The following is a 21,309-nucleotide window of genomic DNA, read 5'->3' on the forward strand; positions in this document are numbered from 1 at the left end:
GTTATAGACTGATACTTTTATATGCTCTTACGTTCCTGATGGTGTGCTACAAGCAAGACTGCTATGGTCTTTATATATGTTCACATTCAGTCAATGCCCCTCTTTGTTTAGAAGGATGCTAATGAATGTCTAGGCCAGTTGTGGTTAGGCTTTAAGATATTCAAGGCAACCATTGAGGGGATTCTTCCCCATGGTTAACTGACTCGTTTTAAATACAAATTAACCTGATTTTATTTTAAATTTAAGAAAACAGCCATTTTCTTTCCCCTAAAACTCTCATCAAGTCACATGCAAGTTCCATTTCAGAAAAGACCATCCAGGCTGCTTTGTAATCAGAAAGCCAACTTTCAATATGTAATATATACAATTAAAACAATATAATTTTTTAAAACTTACTCTTGCCTTTACTCTATAAGTGATGGTGACTCCCTTCCTCTGACCACTCAGATAGCTCTTCCTCTCCCAGGCCTGCTCTTTCCAATTCCTCTCTCTGTAAAGGCCAAAACCTACTTTTGGATGTGCACTTACAACTCCCATTGTAGTCAATGTGAGTTGATTATATATATCTGAGGGCCATATTTGGCCCTGCTTCTGAACCCGCAGCTGAGTTTTCCCAATTCCTTTGAAATTCTGCACTCTTTGTTGCCTTGACTGAATATTGATATTTCAGCTTCTGGTCTCTGCAGATTATGTTAAAGAGGCAACACATAAACTACAATTCACGTTATGTCCCATTGTGGCATTATACCCATGCAAGGGAACTGTAGTTTCATCCTTGTTTTTTCCCCATAAGGATGCCTTTGGCTGAGACTAATATGGAGATACAGTCATATTAAAAGAGCTGACACAGAAACTACAACCTAGAAAATAATGATTCTAGATCTGCTGTTGCCAGCCTGTTGGACAAGAAAGGAGCTTGAGGGATCCTCAAAACTAGGGGATCCCCAGCCAAGATTGCCATGAAATTATGTATTATGTATTTCTTGATGCGAATTAAACTGTAGATTGCCTTTGAGACTTGGGGAAATTTCCATTGCTCTCAGTGAAAGCTGTGAATGTAGATCAAGGGTAGTATATTGTATTAAAGTTTGACTTGACTTGATGTTATCTATGTGTAGACGTTTAAAACTATGTAGTTTATCCTGTTTATATTTCCCAGATCTCTTAGTTTAACTAAGTGAATTTGCAAAGTTTGTAAAAAGTCACTTAAATGTTCTGCTTCCTTACAAAGTTACTAGGTGCTACTGCTATAGAAGACAAGTTACAAGAAGGAGTTACAGAAACAATTGCCAGTTTATCACTAGCTAACATTAAGATCTGGGTTCTAACAGGAGACAAGCAAGGTAATTCATTAATACTGTGTAATTTTGGGAGTAAGTGGGTGGGGTGGAGTGATAGAAAACCCTAAATGCAGTGAGATGTCTACAGTTCCCTTGCATGGAGTGCAGGGAGCACATTTCCTTGAACATTATTATTATTTAACATTTATAAATTATTAATAAAGCACAGCTCTGGGGTTTGATGCACATTAAGGCAGAGCAATGAGGGTAACATTGAGTTGTGCATGGGCATGCGGGGAGGACAGCAGAGGTGTGACTGTTGGATCTTGTGGTGAACACCCTCCATCCTGGCAGAGGAGAGCATCTCCAGCAAGGTATACTATAGCCGATGGCCTTGGGGGCAAGATTCTCTCCACATGACCCTAGTATAAGTTTGGGCAGTGTGCAGGATCCTGGATGGGGGTCATGTATGGAACAGTGAACACAAATAGTGTCTTGTAAAACCATCTAAAAAGTTCCACCAATTGTTTTGGTATTTGTGGATTGAGATTCAGCAGCATAGTATGCATAATATTTTCAGTTATTAGTATCAAGCATGATTTTGGGTCCTAAATTCTTTGGATATGGCACTTGCCACAGGTGCACAGTGGAGAGAAAGAAGCTCTCAAATGGCACATGTGTACTTGATCATTTTAATCTCAAAAACAAGCTCTACAAAAATATAGTTAAATAGCATTTACAGTTTTTTTCTAATGATGACCCTATAGAGCTTTAATCTCTCCGTTTTTTTCTAGTGCACAAGGGTGACTGTCTATGGGTTACTCCTCGTATGGAAGGCAGTGTGATATAGCAGATAGAGCACTGTATTAGGAGTTAGGATACTTGGGTTCTAATCCCTGCTTTTTTCCACTGATCATCCGTTTGACCTTGGGCACGCTTTTTTTTTTCTGTGCCTCAATTTCCCTTCCCGCTATGTCTGGCTGGTCTGTTTAGAAACTCCTTCGGTGTTTCAGTATGTGTTTGAACAGTGTCTAGAACAATAGGGCTTTGATCTCAGTTGGACTCTGAGTACTACTTCACTATAAATAATAACCATAAAATATAGCTCAGAGGAAGGTGCATTTTTAGTAATACATTTAAAGCAAGCCCAGTAATTATGTTAGAGAATTACTCTCATTATGATAGTACTGCACTCTCAATATGCTCTGTTGACATTACAAAATAAATAAGTAATGATTTTAACTACAACCATCCTAAACTGACAGTATTGTCTCTCAGAAACTGCCATGAACATTGGTTATTCCTGCCACATGCTCACTGACACCATGAATGAGATTTTCATAGTGGCTGGTCACACGGTAACGGAAGTGCGTGAAGAACTCAGGTAAAAAAACATTTAAAATACATTGTCTTATTTTCTTCCTTGCACACAAAATACTCCAATTATCAGGGGGTAGCCGTGTTAGTCTGTATCCACAAAAACAAGGAGTCCGGTGGCACCTTAAAGACTAACGGATTTATCCCAAATAAATCAGTTAGTCTTTAAGGTGCCACTGGACTCCTTGTTGTTACTCCAATTAGTTGTTACTCCCTATGATGCTACAAACCTTTCCTTAAGATTCCATCTGTTAAAGTTCTGTCAGCTGGCATAAAAGTGTGGCAACTTGCTTGTCTGAAGGCAACAAACCAGTGATTTGAGGCCACTGCTCCAGACTGCAAACTAGAATAGTGGTTGCCTCCCACTCTGCATGGGTGATAGGGTCCTTGCATATGCATAGTCATGAGTTCTGTAGCCGTGACTCACTCCCACTGCTGCCTTCCATATCACTTTATGCTTAAGTGTGGAGCGGTTAGAACAAATGCCATTATCACGTCATCTGGAAGAGGAAATGTCAGCAGTTTCTCTAGATTAGGCCCTGTAATATTAGTTTGGAGAATAATTACTGTTAGAAATAGTGCCGACGTGGGCATAGATCTCAACCTCTGTTTCGTTCTCTCTCACACACACATTTATCTCCTCTCTCAGTGTGGTCGCTGGGACTTCTTGAATGATGCACATAGCTGGCATTATGATTTTCATTGTTGGAAATGTATGCAAATTTCCTTCCTTGAAATAGACTAAATTATTACCACTCACAGCACAGTTGGGAAATACACAGACAATATGCCAACATAAATTACATAATACCATCCTGGCCCTTTCAGTTCTTACTCTTCTGCAGGAGGAGAGCCTTTCCTTTTCTCTTTTCTTTTTTTAATACAGAAACAAGTTGCACGTGTATTTAAGGATTGGTCAGTAGCACTGGAAGCACGCATGGTACCAAACTTTCTACAGTGTTTTATTATAATTTTACTAGAATATGGAAAATGCATTACAGACAGCAGCATCCTTCCACCTTTTCCAGACAGCGTACTGAATAGATGTGTTTAAAGATCTGTAGGCCTTGCCTTTCTCTCCCTTCTAGTTTTCCTCAGTGAAGCTGAGTTTTGTTCCTTCTCAGTTCTCTTCTTTGTGTCTCTTTTGCATTTCTATGTATTTTTTTTCTACTTGCACTAGAGCCAAACATAGCAATTTCTAATTTTTTCTGTAATTACCATGGACATAAAATTCTTGCCTATTTTGGGTATCAGACAAACAAGGCATCAGTTTACCTAATTATCCCTTGGTATTTAAGCACCAGCCAAGTGGTTTGGGCATTTCAGTCCCAACCTATTCCTATAACTAATATATCTTCAATCTGAATAATGGGAAACTACATAATACAACTGTTTAAGTAAACAAACACTTTTTTTTAGCCTTTTGTGATTTGTGTATTTTGTTAAGCATTATACTTTAGATATGGCCTTTATTCAATGAAAATGAGTTATGTTAACATGGGTTCTATTTTTGCATAAACTATTTATGTAGGAATCAATCTGGGTATGAATTGTCAAGCTTGGCGCAGGGGTCGGGGGTGAAAATCACTCATAAAGCATTAGGCCAGGGTTCAAGCAAGAAAGCAGTGTGGGAACCAAATATGGACATGGTGAAACAGAGTAAATTATTCTTCCTTTTTTAAAAAAATCTTGGAAACATGGAAGATAGGCAGAAATGAGGTACAAATGTGTACCATGGTTTGCATAGTCAAAAGATTGTCAAAGAGTTGAGTGATGTAGTTGCATTGTGCAATATAAATAACTACATATCCATATAAGCAGCAAAGAATCCTGTGGCACCTTATAGACTAACAGACGTTTTGCAGCATGAGCTTTCGTGGGTGAATGCCCACTTCGTCGGATGCAAGAGTGGAAATTTCCAGGGGCAGGTAAATATAAGCAAGCAAGAAGCAAGCTAGAGATAACGAGGTTAGATCAATCAGGGAGGATGAGGCCCTGTTCCAGCAGTTGAGGTGTGAAAAAGAAGCAAGCTAGAGATAACGAGGTTAGATCGAACAGGGCCTCATCCTCCCTGATTGATCTAACCTCGTTATCTCTAGCTTGCTTCTTGCTTGCTTATATTTACCTGCCCCTGGAAATTTCCACTCTTGCATCCGACGAAGTGGGCATTCACCCACGAAAGCTCATGCTGCAAAACGTCTGTTAGTCTATAAGGTGCCACAGGATTCTTTGCTGCTTTTACAGAACCAGACTAACACGGCTACCTCTCTGATACTACATATCTATATGTGATTCCAGTTATCAAATGGTGTAGAAGAAAAGCTTTAGTTGGCAAAAGGCAGTGCTGCCCTTGGATATGTGAATCCATATGAATTCCACCATGTGTCTGAGAGCATCACTGAATACAAGTAAATTCTGGCTTGCATTTTACCCTGTTGGGAATAGGCTACTGATGAAGGAAAGCAGAAATTGAGTCAGTAGTACAGACTGGAAAAGGACTTAATTAAACAGGAAACCCACAAATACTCATATTTGTTTCTGAGAAAGACATCTAGAAAGTCTGCATGCACAGTATATTGTGTCACTGAAGCTAAAATATATGTTTAGAGAATGGAGAGAATTATCTATATAAACTTTCTAATAGAACAAGTGGCCGTCGCCTCCAACTTTTAACTCTTTATGTAGGTAGTGGGTATTTCCTGATTTGATGTTCTGAAACAAACTGTCTGATTCTCCCAAGCCAAAGGAACTTAAGAGTTTTAAAATTTCTCCCTCCACTGAAGTTTTTAATACTGAATTTATGATATTACAGTCATTTCCATGGCTATATATAGTGATTTTGTAAACACTGTGGTTTGATTTCAGTGCGGGATCCAATAGAAAATGATGCTTAGATCGAAGTTAGTGTTAAGACACATCTTCAGTAAGACAGAAAATGGGTAACAAAATACATTATTTAATAAGTATATTTTCTGAATTCAAGTTTGTGGCAGTATACAAATTTTTCTTCCCCCCGAGGACTTTTTATTAGTGTCTTCTTTAGTACCAGTTCCTCTTCTCTCACAACATGCATAATTATCTATTGTTTCATTCTGGTGTCGTCTTTTATTTCCTGTGTAAAGCACCTTGACTTTACCCTTATCGTGATTTTGGGGTGGAATGCACTGGTTGTCTCTGTGCCATTTCCAGATGAACCACCAGGTGGCCTTCAAAGAACAAAGAAGACACCCTTTCCCAAGAGACCAACTGCATCACTGCTGTGGCACTCCTGGTCTCCATTGCATAATAGACATGTTGTTCTGGAATTAGGCATATAGCACCATGATATCCTGCAAATACAGACTAGATTTGGGTATTTTAAATAAAAGTATGCTATCTTTTACTGTAGACGTAAATAAATAAGAAAATCCTGGACTCTGGTGATCAGCATATTTATTTTGGTATTTTATGCAGAAGTTGCCTCTTGTTTAGAAAACAACTTATTCACTGAACCAATAATTGAAACTTTTTTCAAAAAATGAACATAGATTTATAAAACATGTGTCATAGTAAACATTGTGATCTGAGCCACAAAGCTCAGATCAGTATTCTGATCTGAACTTCTTAAAAGTTTAAGGGTCTGTTCAGACCAGATTCTTGTAGAGCAACTGTGTATTATTTTTCTAAATCTAAAAAGACAAGCGAATACTAAAAATAAAATAAATTTGAAAAATATTCAAAGCTAAATAGTAAACCATAGTTCATGAAAGGAAAAAATAAAGTGTGTGTGTGGGGGGGACAAAATATCAGATTTAGACATTTGACATATCACTGTTCAATAGCAACTGTCTATAATACCTTGGTCAATAATATGAAAATTCAAATTTATGAAAAAGTCATACATTACTATATAGAACCCAGAAGAGAGATTATTTTCAAAATTCTGATAATTAGAAGATTTTTAGATAATCCATATCAAAAGTCTCCACTTTAAATTCCTCTTCCTCTTCACATGCCTAAAAGGATTTTTTTGTCATAATATAAAAGCCTGATCCTGCAAAAACTTCAGCATGTATATAATTTTATGCCTGTGAGTAACTGCTGATGAAGTCAATAGTAGCGTTCATATGCACAAAGCTACACACATGGTGAGGTCTTTGCAGGATCAGGGCCTGTTAAATGTAATTGCAGGCCCTTATGTCACAGCATATTTCATATGCAAAGTCATAATCTAAGGAAAATATATAGAAATATATGCCATGGTTTCAGGGCTATCTGCACCTCTCTCTCTTTTCTAGTCTCAGAGTGCGCCCTTTCAGATGTTAGTGTGTGTCTCGCACTCTTAGACTGTGCTGTGGGGTATGGTACACTGAGGATCAACTGTACTTACCCAACAGACAGGGCTGGCTCCAGGCACCAGTCCAGCAAGCAGATGCTTGGGGCGGCCAACGGAGAGGGGTGACATGTCCGGCTCTTCGGCGGCAATTCGGCGGTGGGTCCCTCACTCTGAATTGCCGCCGAAGACTGAAGCGGCGGCGGTAGAGCTGCCGCCCAAGTGCTGCCGCAGATAGAGATCGTGGCTCTTTTTTTGCTGCTTGGGGTGGCAAAAACCCTGGAGCCGGCCCTGCCTCAGATCTGACTGGGTTTGACACCAGCTGATCTCTTCAGGAGTTTGTAGCCACTGGTATTCAGTGACAAAACAGCCTTCTTAAATATTGCTTATTTTAAGAGTAGGAACAAAGCATTGAGAGAAAAAGGATTTTAAAACAACAAACAGTTCATACATGTGTCTGTATTCCCTAAAGCCCTACCATCCAGTGATAGTTGCCTAGATGGGCCTAACGTCTTCGGACATCTGAGAAGGTTCCTGTGCCAGTCTGGTTTCCTTGAATAGCTCCCCAACAAGTACCTCCTCTTTGGAGAGAGAGAGTCCTTTATAATCCATTTCCTTTGTTATTGCCAGGCTTTAGCTCTTCTGGACAAAACCAGTTTGGTAGGCTCAACCGGAGGTGCAGCCAGACTCCGCAGAACCTATAGCTCTGCCACTATGCTGTAACAGCCCTCACATATTAGATGAAGGGTGGCCTATATTGACCTATTCTTCCCTTCCTGCTTGTTTTTCCTTATGGTCTTCTACTACACTAAATCAGTATATTTATACAATAAAGTATGCAGGTCAACATACAGCATTTATAAATTATTACAGAGTAGTCCCACATCTGTCACAATATATACAGTGTTGTTGTAGCCCTGTTGGTCCCAGGATATTAGAGGGACAAAGTGAGTAAGATAGTATCTTTTATTGGACCAACTTCTGACAGTGAGGGAGAGAAGCGTTTGAGCTCACAGAGAGCTCTTATTTTCCGTGAAGAAGAGCACTGTGGAAGCACAGAAGCTTGTCCCTCTCATCAGCAGAAAATGGTCCAATAAGGTATTACCTCGCCCACAATATTGCATGCATACAAAATTTCCAGAAAGTGAAAGTAATTAACCTCCAGAAAAAAATCTCGAATGAAGCAATTGTATGACAATTTTATGAAAAACCAAGAGGAGTTTGCAATAAAAGGACCGTGGGCAAAATTTAAATCTAGGACCATGACAATGAACATAGCCTACAACTAAAAGGGGAGCCTAATCTGTACAAAGACACTCCAGTGGCATCAGGGAGCTGTAAAGGCTTCACCCTATGGATAGCTGTAGTAGCAGGTGGTGCCACTCCCAGAGGCCAGTTGGAGAGCTTGGCAGAGCCCGGGTGAGGGGTTGGTTCAACTGGTCATAGGGTTATAGACTAGATTTATTAACTTACAATCCACATTTTCACAACATTCCAATGTGTTGTTTTTGGCTATCTCTGCTTATGACATGGAGTTGCTAAAAAAAGTTTACTTCTATAAATGGACTTGTACTGTAATTTGTTAAAGGTCTCAGTTTACGCTATTCTGAAATTGTATATTTTTTTTGTTTTACAAAATAAAAAAAAAATGTTGCCCAGAATTCCTGGAAAAAGAGTTTCTCCTCGTTCTTTGCTCCTGTAAATGTAACTACAGCATTTTCTGTGCCAAACTCATCTTTTCTTTAAGCCTGGAAAATCTTAATACCAAATTAGTGATAAATCACTCCGGTCAAACTCAGATCAAGATTGCTATTTAAGTTCTAAGTTATTTAAAAGCAGCAAAGAGTCCTTTGGCACCTTATAGACTAACAGATGTATTGGAGCATGAGCTTTCGTGGGTGAATACCCACTTCGTCGGATGCATGTCTAAGTTATCTAAAAACACTCAAGAATATTGTCTTACCTTCGTACCTACACCACCTACTTCCTTAGATTTTAAACACACTACAGCAGTGGTTCACAGACTAGGGCCGCCGCTTGTTCGGGGAAAGCCCCTGGCAGGCCGGGCTGGTTTGTTTACCTGCTGCATCCGCATGTTTGCCTGATCGCAGCTCCCAGTTGCTGCGGTTCGCTGCTTCAGGCCAATGGGAGCTGCAGGAAGTGGCACGGTCCAAGGGATGTACTGGTTGCCACTTCCCGCAGCCCCCATTGGCCTGGAGCAGTGAACTGTGGCCACTGGGAGCTGTGATCGGCCGAACCTGTGGATGCGGCAGGTAAACAAACCGGCCTGGCCCGCCAGAGGCTTTCCCTGAACAAGCGGTGGCTCTAGTATGAGAACCACTGCACTATGGTATCTTCATCATGTAAAAGAAATATCCTTCTTGCCTACTGAAATTTGCTCTTATGTAATATTAATTACAGCAGAACTGAAATTAGCTCTAAATCATTGTCTGATTAAAATTAATAATAATATATTCCTTTTTTCTTTTAAGGAAAGCGAAAGAACATTTGTTTGGACAAAGCAAAGACCTTTCCAATGGTCATGTATTTTGTGAAAAAATGCAAGAATCAAAGCAGGGCTCAGTCTTGGAAGAAACTGTCACTGGTGATTATGCATTAGTCATAAATGGACATAGTCTGGTAAGTCAGTTTTTTCAGGTTTTGTCCTTTCCTTCCCAACCCAAATAATGTCTGTTTTGTTTTCTAACGATGACGGATTTCTCTCCAAACTCTAAAACTGTTTCATAAGAAAGCTAAAAACAAAGGCTGACATAATTGCAAGAAACAATTAAAAATTACGTCTTAACTTTTGGATGTGTATGGAAGAGAAATCGAATGAGTAACTCTATACAGCTTTTTTTAATAACTGCCAGAGTGGAGAAGGCCCCATAGTAAGAACTAGTTCTTACTATCTTATCCCTTCTTAACTAGAAGTAGACCACTGCTATTGTTGTTTAAGTACTTGTGTGAGGGGAATATCACAAATCAATGCCAATTAATTAAGTGAATGCAATTAGGCAGATGTAATGCTGTTATTTTTTCCTGATGTTTGTTGTTTGAGAGCACAACCTGACCTTAAAATAATTACTGCACCAAATTAATGTCATTAAGATACCTCCAGTGGGTTTTCTAAATATCAGCATTTTACAGGGATGCCAAAACAATTTGCTTTGATTAGGAAATCTGGTTCTTGTCATAATAGAATAAACTTACATTACTTTAATGTAGTTCAGGTTCAAAATCTTGAACAAGTTCAAAACGATCTTCTGACTCTCTAACTTAAGAGAGTTAAAAGCGCAGGCTTCACTTTTGAGAAATTAGTTGCTCATGAAGATACATGATAATCTTTGTACATTCATATATTTTGATCTTTATTTTCTTTTTTAAAATTGGGAATAAGAATGGCTCTGCCTTCAGACAGTTTCTTAATAGAAAAAGAAGTAGTAAATGGGAATATTGTTTAAGCTTTTCCATAAGATCCACAGCCATTTAAGGTAGTTCTAAGTATGCATGGCTCTCTCCAGCTGCATTCCAGCCATAAGAATGCGTTGCTTTGTACACCGTGAAAGTTATGGAAAATTGCAAATCTCCACTCCAGGACAGATTATCCTCTCCAGCAGAAAGGTCATGTAGTCTGCAGAAACTATTTCTCTCCTATACCCAGATTTGTGGTTTCAATATCATCTCAGAACTGTTCAGCAGCCTATGTCAAGAGATTAGAATAAGACACTAGCTTGGTTGTGAACACCTCCAGCAAGCACCATTACTGGGATTAAGTGGCACCCTCATTGGCAGTCTCATCAGAGAGTCAAAGGAGTGGGAAGAGCAATGGATATTTGCTGGTTTTGGCAGAGTTTAAAATTAGAATTGGGAAAGAAGATAAAGTTTCTAGTTACCCTTTTTGTTCGGAGATATCTAAAAGACAACCAGCTCATGCCTCAGCCCTTTCCCGCGAGCCTTTTCAAAGATCTGGAAAAGCACTATCTTTTCCCCATTCCTTGGGGAATTCCCCCCCCCCCTCCGCTTACAATCTTCATAATATCTAAACCAGTGACCTGAAGTTTTTCCTCTCCCATGATTTTGAAGAGATCCCTGTCCTTTTCTTGCCTGGGGCTTTCAAAAGGTTTTCTTTCCCTCCTACAGTTTAATGGAAAAATTGTCACACAGGAAATGAAACCGCACAATATATGTCAAAATGGGAACATTTTATGCATTTTTCCAGTGACCCTGCTCACGTGCCACATACAGTTGGACTAGCTATATGTCAATCCAAAGGAGAGAGGCAGACCACAGAGTTGGGCCAGACTTTATTTAATGATAGTTGCCAGCATTTTACTGTGTCTGAATTGTGAAGAGGCTCCATGGATGCTGAACCACAAAGATACATTGAGTATCTGCAACTAAACACTTGCAGCAGAGCTGATGATTCACTGGATTAGGCAATTTTAAATTCTCATAAAGTTAGCTGGAAATCAAGTGCTGGACTGAAATAATTGTAATTATCCAATTTTAGCTTATTTCTTCCCTCTTTGTTAATATTGTATTTAACGTGTAATTAAATCTAGTATTTTACAACAAAATGTAGCTTCGCTCGCGTTGTGTGTTAGGATTATATGCATACACTTATGAGACTGATTTATTGTATTTACTGGAGATGTGTAGTATCTTCCACTAAAGGCTTCAGCTGTTTAAAATTTTGTTTTGAAATTATTTTATTTAAAAGTGATGTATCCTATTTATTATATGCAAAGAATTCTCATTTCCTACCCATCACATCTTCTATTGATTATAGCTACAGAACCAGTACTCTGATAGGAAATAATTTGTATTGCAGGCTCATGCACTTGAGGCTGATCTGGAGAATGAATTTGTGGAAGTTGCCTGCATGTGTAAAACTGTGATTTGTTGTCGAGTGACTCCCTTACAAAAAGCACAAGTGGTAGAGCTGGTTAAGAAGCACAGGAAGGCAGTCACCTTGGCCATCGGAGATGGAGCCAATGACATTAGCATGATCAAAAGTAAGAGGAAATTGTGTCATAATATTTAGTTAAAAGCATAAATAGAAATGCCAATAACATGCTGTTTGCCTATCAATGAACTCATATTTCTTCTTCGAGTGGTGTCCCTGTGGGTGCTCCACTCTAGGTGTTGCTGCGTCTCTGTGCCAGAGATCGGAGATTTCTCGCAGCAGTACTTGGTCGGGGGAAGGGTGCGCACGGCACAGGAGTCATCTCATGCAGCTGTTGTTTCCTTCTGTGGCGCACGCACCCCTGACCGTCTCCTCAGTCCCTTCTCAACCGTCCTCGGCTGCAGACGGAGCTCCACGGCAGTGCTTTCTTTGATACTTTCTGAAAGAAAAAAAAAAGTTACATAGGAACTTCTAATTAGTTTATGCTTAGTTACATTGTTTAGTTAGTCTTAGTCTATACATAGTTACATAATTTTGTTAGTTCCTCTTAGAGGTTTTTCTTCCAAAAAAAAGAAGAAAGAAGACTTTTTCTCTACTTAACTCCCCCTTTCGGAACAGTTTCTACAGTTTACCATTACAATTAACTCCCACCCTTATCTCTTGAGAGGCAGGAGAGGCTTAACTGCTGTCATGTCGGGCTCAACAGGATTTTAAAAGTGTGACTCCTGCCGTGAACCGATCCCAGTCTCTGACGGCCACACATCCTGCATTCACTGTCTGGGAGAAACTCATATCTCCCAGAAATGCTTAAACTGCACCAACGTAACAACAAGGGCAAGAAGTGACAGGGATCTCCACTTGAAAATGTTTCTGCTGGAGAAATCCCTCCAACCTCCGCAAGAGACGTCCTCTGGGGAGTCTCATAAACCAAGATCCCTGAGCTCTGATAAGGCTCCGACTTCCAAAACTCAGGAAGCGAGCCTTGACCTCTCCAGCAAGGGTCTCTCAGAAAAAGAGAGCTTCCCCAGCGAGGTCTTTACCCTCAGTGCTCCACTCATCCAGAGTGAGCACTTGTGAGGCACCGGACTCCTCCGACTCTGTCCCTCAGCGGACCCCTGCTGAGCCCCAACGTGCAGCACCGGAGTTGAGACATCAAGTTTCCTACATGGCACTGACTACCCTGGTGCAGAGCGTGGCACAGGCAGCAGTGCCGCAATCAATGTTGCCGCCACTGGCACCGACCCAAGACTTGATGCCAGGTAATAAGCCAAACCCGGCACTGGTCAGCACTCCCAATGGTCGACCACAACCCCAAGGCGGGACCAGCGCAACTCCTGCGTACTGAGGATATAGCAGCTTCTTCAGCACCGCAGTCACCAGGGCCAGCTCCAGACACCAGCGAACCAAGCAGGTGCTTGGGGCGGCCAATGGAAAGGGGGGTGGCACATCTGGGTCTTCGGCGGCAATTTGGTGGTGGGTCCCTCAGTCCCTCTCCTCCTCTTTGAGCTGCCACCGAACTGCTGCCGAAGAGGAAGAGGGGGGTGAAGGACCCACTGCCGAATTGCAGTAGAAGAATAAAGCGGCGCGATCGAGCTGCCACCGAAGTGCCACCAATCAGCTTTTTTTTTTCCGCTTCACCGCTTGGAGCAGCAAAAAAGCTGGAGCCGGCCCTGGCAGTCACCACTGCTCGTCACTGAACACTCCCCAAGCTACATAGCATGGTTCCATCCTTCATCTCCTGCACCACTCTCCATACATAGTGGCGAGGAAGGAGACATGCAGGACAACCACTTCTCCTCTCAACGTTCATCCCCATCACAAAAGAGACCTACATGGAATGCTGTGAAGCCTAAGCCTCATCCCTCCGAGCATTCACAGCCCTGGTATGCACAGCACTGGCCTTATCCATTACCACCTTACCCCATGCAATGGCCACAATGGGGTCCTTGGCCCACATACCAGAATCCCTATTCTGGTCCCCCTTCCCCAGCAACAAGAGGTTCCAGAATACACCTATCATTACCACACAGAGAAACCTCTGACCCCGAGACAGAGATAGAAGAGGAAGAGATACTATCACAGACAGACCTGGATGATTCACCACCTGCCCCACACTCATCTTCCACACCAGATGAAGCGGTGATGCCATCTACCCCAATAGCACCAGATGACAGTTCCAAGAACTCTTCAAAAGAGTAGCAAACAGCCAAGAAATTGCCTTACATGAGGTGCAGGAGAAACAACATAAGTTGTTTAAAAATCTTACAACCAGCATCATCGACCAAGATTGCCCTCCCCATGGAGGAGGCTATAATGGATCCTGTGGAGGTAATATGGCAAACACCGGCATCGACACCACCCACTAACAAAAGAGCTGACAGAAAATACTTTGTTCCAGCCAAAGTCTGCTCTCTGTTAGTAGAGGCTTCTAATCAGTGCAGTAAACAGCCTCATTTCCACTCCTCACTGCAAGATAAAGAACACAAGAGACTGGACCTCTTTGGGTGGAAAGTTTACTCGTCAGCCACCCTTCTACTCAGAGTTGCCAAATTACAACTACTCTAACTGTAATAAAATGCAAGAGCTCGTGGAGGACCTCCCTGAGCATAAATGTCCTCAACTCAACGCCATTATCAACTTCTTCTTATAAGCATTTGATAAATAACATACTGCTGAATCCACCTTAATTGGGATACCCAAGTGGCTCACCTTTCATTCTGATTAAGGAGAATTTCTGACTAACAAGGTGGTGCACTTTTTGCTTGTATCTGAAATGGTTCTCAGATTGCTTTGTTTTCTTCACATTTAACTTGCTGGTTCTCTGAAGAAATAAAGATGTTATAGGTCTGTCACTTACAAAAGAAACAACACCACACAGAACAAGAAGTTATTTTTACCCAGATTGAGCTAAAATTGAACTATCAAATTCAGGGCCTTCCAGCATCCTAGCAGTCCTATACTATTTCCATCCTTAAAGGGGTTAATTTTCATCAGTGTTTCAAAGAGCCTAGAGAGAGATTGTTAAAACACTTCTGCTTTATAATGAAAATAATAATTGGAGCTATACCTATCTCCTAGAACTGGAAGGGACCTTGAAAGCTCATTGAGTCTAGTCCCCCACTGCCTTCACTAGCAGGACCAAGTACTGATTTTTGCCCCAGATGGCCCTCTCAAGGATTGAACTCACAACTTTGGGTTTAGTAGGTCAATGCTCAAACCACTGAGCTATCCCTCCCCCTAACAAACAAGCATTGGCAGAGGCCAAGGATTTTTGAAAGGTGTCAAAGCACCATCAGCCTCTGAACATTACAAAGACATAGTATCTCTATTTGAGTACCACTACTCACAGGGCCGGCTCTAGGCACCAGCAAAACAAGCAGGTGCTTGGGGTGGCACATTTCCAGGAAGCGTCATTTTGGCCATCCTTTTTTTTTTAAACTCACTTCCTTCCCTCTCACAACCCTGCAGCAAAAAAATTTCAGGACCAGACTTCAAAGAGAAACTGCTGAGCTTCAGTTCATCTGCAAATTTGACACCACCAGCTCGGGATTAAACAAAGACTGTGAATGGCTTGCCAACAACAAAACCAGTTTCTCCTCTCTTGGTTTTCACACCTCAGTTGCTAGAAGAGGGTCTCATCCTCCCTGATTGAACTAACCTTGTTATCTCTAGCCTGCTTCTTGTTTGCTTATATATACCTGCCTCTGGAAATTTCCACTACATGCATCTGACGAAGTGGGTATTCACCCACGAAAGCTCATGCTCCAAAATGTCTGTTAGTCTATAAGGTGCCACAAGACTCTTTGCTGCTTTAACCCTGCAGAAGTGGAGCCATGGATCAGCTATGGATCCAGCATGGGAGCTGAGAACCCACAGGACCCTGGGAGCTGTAGTTCCTTGCCTAGCTCCCTGCCTATTGAGCCAGCCCTGGAGCAGGGAAAGAACTACATTTCCCAGCAATCCCTTGGCAGCTATCAACAGGAAAGGGAGGGGTAGGGAGTGAGGTAGCTGAGCCATGCTGTGAGTCAAAAGTGGTGGCACTGTGAATGGGGAACACGTGTGCCCAAGGAGTAGAAGGCTTTGCCCCAGATGTCCCCTTCAGAAGACTTCCCCAGACTGCATTAGGGATATTGGTGTGACCTCACCTTGCAGCCCACAAAGAAGGAATTGGGTGGACTAAATAGACAGTGCCCCTCTCTAGCTGAAGCCTAGCAAGGGAGGTACATGGATCCCATTAGAATTTAAAATGAAAAGTAAGGGAGGGGAGGCTCTGCTAGGGGACTTTGGCAGCTTTATATACAGTACCAGGCACGTAGGAGGATTTCCACTTCTGAGCCATGGAAGCAGAAATTGACTTTTCTTTTACAAATTTAGCTAATATTCAGAAAGGGAATCTAGCACCTGCCTTCCAGATTTGAACACCCTCAAAATTCAGGAGTGCTCAAGCTCAATTTGGGCAGCTGTTACTTCATTTCTCCCAAATCAAATATACTGATCCACTGTAACTTGCTGTAGAAAAAGTAAGATAAGAAATGAAGAAGCAAGAAATGCTTCCTAGTGGTTTTTAGGACTGGAACTGCTATTTTCAACAGCTATTGCCCTTTTAGTTTTATTTGTTTAAAAGGAAGACAGTGATATTGCATTGGCAAATTCCCCATAGAAACAAAGAGTGGAACAAAAGAATAATAAAGGCACCTCAACTTTTCCTCATTTATGGAGGACAGTCTTATAATATGCATCCAGATATCCTCCAATCACACAAGCTGAAAATTGTTCTACTTTACTGCAGTTCTGTAACCACATGGGAACCAATCCTGTCTGTGTTCTGTGCATATTGAAAATTCCTGCTGAATGACCTGCCCTGGTAGCGAGTTACCAGTGACCCAGGGCTGGGACAGCAGGAGGGTGCAGGTTGGGGGGGTGGGGAGCCCAGGGCTGGGGTGGCAGGGGAGTGTCGGGGGGAGCCCAGGGCTGGGGTCGGGGGCAGCCCAACATTTTTTTTGCTTGGGGCGGCAAAAAACCTAGAGCTGGCCCTGACTACTCATATGTTGGCATCCCAATTAAATAGAATTCCTTGGTAGTATAGCTTGGCTATCCTGGGAAGTATCCCAACTGAATTGCGTGCTGATTAAGTGGAGGGTGCAGTACAGCCATGAAGAAACATCTTATATTTTACAATATTTGCATAGCAGAATACAGTTCACAAGTACAGCATTAGTAACTACTGTAAATTCTTTTATTGTAGTGTCAGTTACTTGGAAGATGTTTTGTATATTAAAATATGCTATTGTGCAAGCAGGTTGTACAGTAAAAATATTGTCTTTGTAATTCATTGATGGGCAGCCCTTACAATAAAATAGTAAGATGCCTTACATAGCTACTAATGTACTGTGTTGGTTGCTTAAAATATCTCATCTGCTTGCTGACTGTCACTCAATCCTGCCATTGTATAGAACCCTACATTCCAATGGCATTTCTTCAAGCAGATGAATGGTGGGATTGGGCCCCACCTTATATTCAGAAAAAATATGGCCCATTAGACTGAAATTGAATGGTTTGAGGCCAGTCTGAGTATAGGGGTGGTGAATAGTTAGTGGACTACTGCCATATCTCAATCTTAAGTTGGGTTTTTAAAAACTAAATTTTATTTATTTTAAAAGTTTTCCACGTTAGCTTCAATAACAACATGGCCCTCCTCCAATTCACCTATTTTGGCAAAGAATGGGCAAAATAAACATTTTTTTCTTCCAGAGAGAAGGAAGGAAGAGGGGTTGAAAGAGGAAGACAGAGTTATGGGGGCTTTAAAAATAATCATAACAAAAATTATTCTATATTAAAGAGGTGGCTAACGCTTCCCAAGATGCTGAGGGTGAGAGGCAGGAGTGCATGATTCAGTATAATAGTAACGATAATGCTAACTTAATGGGTGTTCCCAGTTGATCTGATAACTTCTCTGCTTTCTACCTCATGGTTTCAGTAGCCCAGGATACTGTTATTAGATGGTAAGGCAGGGATCACCTTAAAACTGACATCTACTTCTGTCTCAGTAAACAAAATGCTCGCTGTGATAGTTTAGCAAATGAATGCGTCTTTTTCAAATACTTAGTAGAGACACATTTCTGCTTCTTTTTTACCTACAGGTGCCCACATAGGCATTGGCATCAGTGGTGAAGAAGGAATGCAAGCAGTCTTGGCCAGCGATTACTCCTTTGCCCAGTTCAGATACCTTAAGCGGCTCCTGCTTGTTCATGGCAGGTGGTCCTATTTCAGAATGTGCAAGTTCTTGTGTTATTTCTTCTACAAAAACTTTTCCTTCACTCTGGTGCATTTCTGGTTTGGCTTCTTCTGTGGCTTCTCAGCTCAGGTTAGTTTTTGGGAGTTAAGTTGATAAACCAACAAAACAATGTTGTGTATGTTTAATGTACCCACCTGTGAAAAGGGGTGTTTTTTTAGTTATTGGATAATTAGAAGTCAGAAAATTTAACTGAACAATCCAAATGTTTGAGTGAAAATCATTTGGAAGTTAATTAAAATCATATTAGTCCTTATTTTCTTTTAAAAAAATTAATCTGATTGTAATTATTATACTTAATGATTTCCTGCATTTCCTCCAAATTGTTGAGACATTTCGTGATTTCATTTGTTAGGCCAGGCTGCCTTATGCTTAAAGGAAAAAAGAGAACCATATGTCCTAATCCAGTAAATAGTTTCTTTAGGGCTGAATCCCGAGGCTTGATTGTGTGGTTGTCAGGAGTGCTTAAATCTATAATTCTGCAGGTCACATAAGTGGGCTCCATGCCAAGCCAACTGATCCTGACTAAGCTCTAGCCAAAGTGTAAGGTAACATAAAGGTGTCTTGCAAAGCTGCTTGGGACATGGGGAACTCCTTGTGTCCTTCAGCAAATCCTGCTTTTCCTATTTCCTCACGTTTGACCTGCAGAAGTTACTGAAAGCCCCAGGCCTTCAATAAACACCAACCAGCTGCTGTCAGCGAGGGAGACCAGGAGTAGAGTCCCTGTATTTATTTGTTTATTTTAATTATATTCTTGGGCAATCAGGAGAGGTTATTGTGCGTGATTGTTTCTCACCTTCAAGTTGAAGTGGGGGACATGGGTCTTCAGTCCAGTGGGCCCTCAATCTGATGTGTCCTGGCTGATCATTTCAGATTTGTTAGATAGCAATAGTGAATTAGACAAGTGAGGCTGCTTTAAGTTTCTCCAGCTTCCTTTCTGTCATCGGGAAGAACCAGCCCTTTCCCAAACTCCCTTGTTCAGAGGTAGGGAGGCACTACATATACACAGCATCCTCCAGATGAAAAGTGTCATCTATACTAGTCAATGTTCAGTTCTGAATAAGAAAAAAACCAAACCCTTTATTCTTGTTTGAATTTGAATGCATAGTCACATATTTATTGAATGCTTGTTTGTATATATGAATATTTACTTAACATCCTGGGGATTTTGATCTGGGTCTCTCTCTGTTGGGAAAGAGTAAAGGGTAATAACTGGGGCTGCACTGTGAATCTGTATTTTAGAGGACCACATTATAGTGAGATGTTGCTGAAAGCATAGCAAGGGGCTCTCTCAAAATCTTTTACCTCAGTTGGAGATACATGCAACATTCCATGGGTTAATACTCTTCCTCCACTGCCATCCCCTGAAGAAGTGCAAAATCCATCAGTCCTTCCACTCCCGTTCCTCTTGACACACTGTACTTCCCCCTAGCATCTCCAAAAGCCTTTACTAGGTAGCTCTCCATAGCAGGCAGCTGTGCCTCACAGCAACAGTGTTGGTGTCAACAGATCATTTTGTGATCTTTGGCTTATTGGGTGATTATTCAGATGGGCAGTGAGATCTCCTCTGTTGGTTCACTGGTGGGTCAATTGAGAAATTAGTAGGTAACCCTTTGGTTATTGAGCTGGGAAAGCCTCCTAGCAGGCAAAGAGGGTGGCATTGGGGAAGTGGGTGATGTCAGGAAACGGATGTACTCGGGAATGGTACTGGCTCTTCAAACTCAATATTGGGGCCGAGGAGAGACATGGGCTGCAGCAGCAGTGCCATTGTCTGTAGATGCATGCAGTGGCAACCTGGGAAGGTGATCCATTCCTAAGGTCTGCTGTCATGATTTCAGAAAAGAGAAGGTCAGGAATTGTGTGAAACCATGAATAATGGTAGAACTATTTTAAAGGTCTGAGCCTTGGGAAACAACATTTGTATTTCTGGGGAAGGAGTGACATTTCATAATTACAGGAATTAAACATAAAATTTGGTATGATTTATAGAGCTACATAGTGTTGGAAAGCTTTTATTGAACACTAGAACATCAATAGTCTTTTCATGAATACTTTGACATTTTGGCTCATCTTTATAAACTTAATAGATGCAAGAAAGAATTTTCTCAGCAGTATAAACTATACTTCTTAATTTTGTTTTTACATAATCTGGTGTAAAGGCTTAAGGTTTTCTAGCCATTCTGATTGATTCAAAATAGGGGACAAATTTCCATGACTATGTTTTGAATAATAGACTTATTAACTCTGCATATTCTCTCAACCCACTGTACTTTGTGGAATGCACCAAAAATACATAACGTTGAAAATGAGAGGGCTTTGCTTGAATGTGGATCTTAGGAAGAACTTGTGGAGGGATTCTCTTGCATGACCTATGAAAAAATGGAAATCTGTAGGATAAAATTCAAGTGTAAAATGATACAAGGAAAGGAAATTAAGTAATCTGATGGCAAACATAGCTGTATGACTGGGGGCCATCAACTTAACTGCCAGTATACTGGAAACTGTTTCAATCTTTTATTTTTTCTTCAGAAAAACTCTAAGACTTGCACTTCTGTCTGACATTCAGGTGGTTGTCAGCTCTTGGCCTTTGACCTCAGACCTCCCAGTACACACTAGACCAGAGGATGTTTTAGATCCCACATTGTTAGGCAATGTATCAACACACAGTAAGAGGCCATTCCTGCCCTGAAGGGCTTACATTCTAAATAGGCAAGATAGACAAGGATTGGGAGGGGAAACAGAGGCAGAGAGAAGTAAACTGACTTCACTGAGGTCACAAAACAGGTCAGTGGCAGATCTGGGTTTCCTCACTGGCGACTGGCTCGGCGATGGTCTGGGTCCCAGCCTCCTGCTGGGTCCCCTCCATCTCCATCGCTGCCTCCGCCACCTCCCATTGGTGGCCTAATGGCTGGTCAGCGAATATTCCTGCAGCCTCCACCATATCCAGTGTTGCCCCTCCCGGGCCCCCAGGCACCTCCTTCGGCCGCCCCACCATTTCCTTAAGGGGGCAGTACCTCTTAATGTGGCCTGGTGTATGGCAGCTCCAGCAGGCTCCCTGCCTCTTTGCTGCCTTGGGTCTTTCTTGGTTCCTCTCAGGTCCCACCCTTTCACCAGGGCAGACCTGGACCCTCCATCTCGG

The 21,309-nt window shown here is 41.5% G+C and overlaps 1 protein-coding gene across 4 annotated transcripts in view; it reads left to right on the forward strand.

The window, feature by feature from the left end:
* The window catches only part of ATP8B4 (ATPase phospholipid transporting 8B4 (putative)), a 152,154-nt gene that overhangs the window by 114,181 nt on the left and 16,664 nt on the right, over positions 1-21,309 (forward strand). For 3 of the 4 annotated variants that reach the window (XM_039491658.1, XM_039491659.1, XM_039491661.1), the window contains exons 18-22: positions 1,232-1,343; positions 2,559-2,664; positions 9,462-9,609; positions 11,804-11,987; positions 18,019-18,242. In XM_039491658.1, the coding sequence (XP_039347592.1) occupies positions 1,232-1,343; positions 2,559-2,664; positions 9,462-9,609; positions 11,804-11,987; positions 18,019-18,242 (774 nt within the window). Of the gene's footprint in view, positions 1-1,231; positions 1,344-2,558; positions 2,665-5,779; positions 5,865-9,461; positions 9,610-11,803; positions 11,988-18,018; positions 18,243-21,309 lie in introns of those variants that run through there. The other variant, XM_039491662.1, reaches the window with a different exon arrangement.

The sequence above is a fragment of the Mauremys reevesii genome, linkage group 10 (assembly GCF_016161935.1).
Source record: "Mauremys reevesii isolate NIE-2019 linkage group 10, ASM1616193v1, whole genome shotgun sequence".
In the NCBI taxonomy this organism is placed as follows: Eukaryota; Metazoa; Chordata; order Testudines; family Geoemydidae; genus Mauremys; species Mauremys reevesii.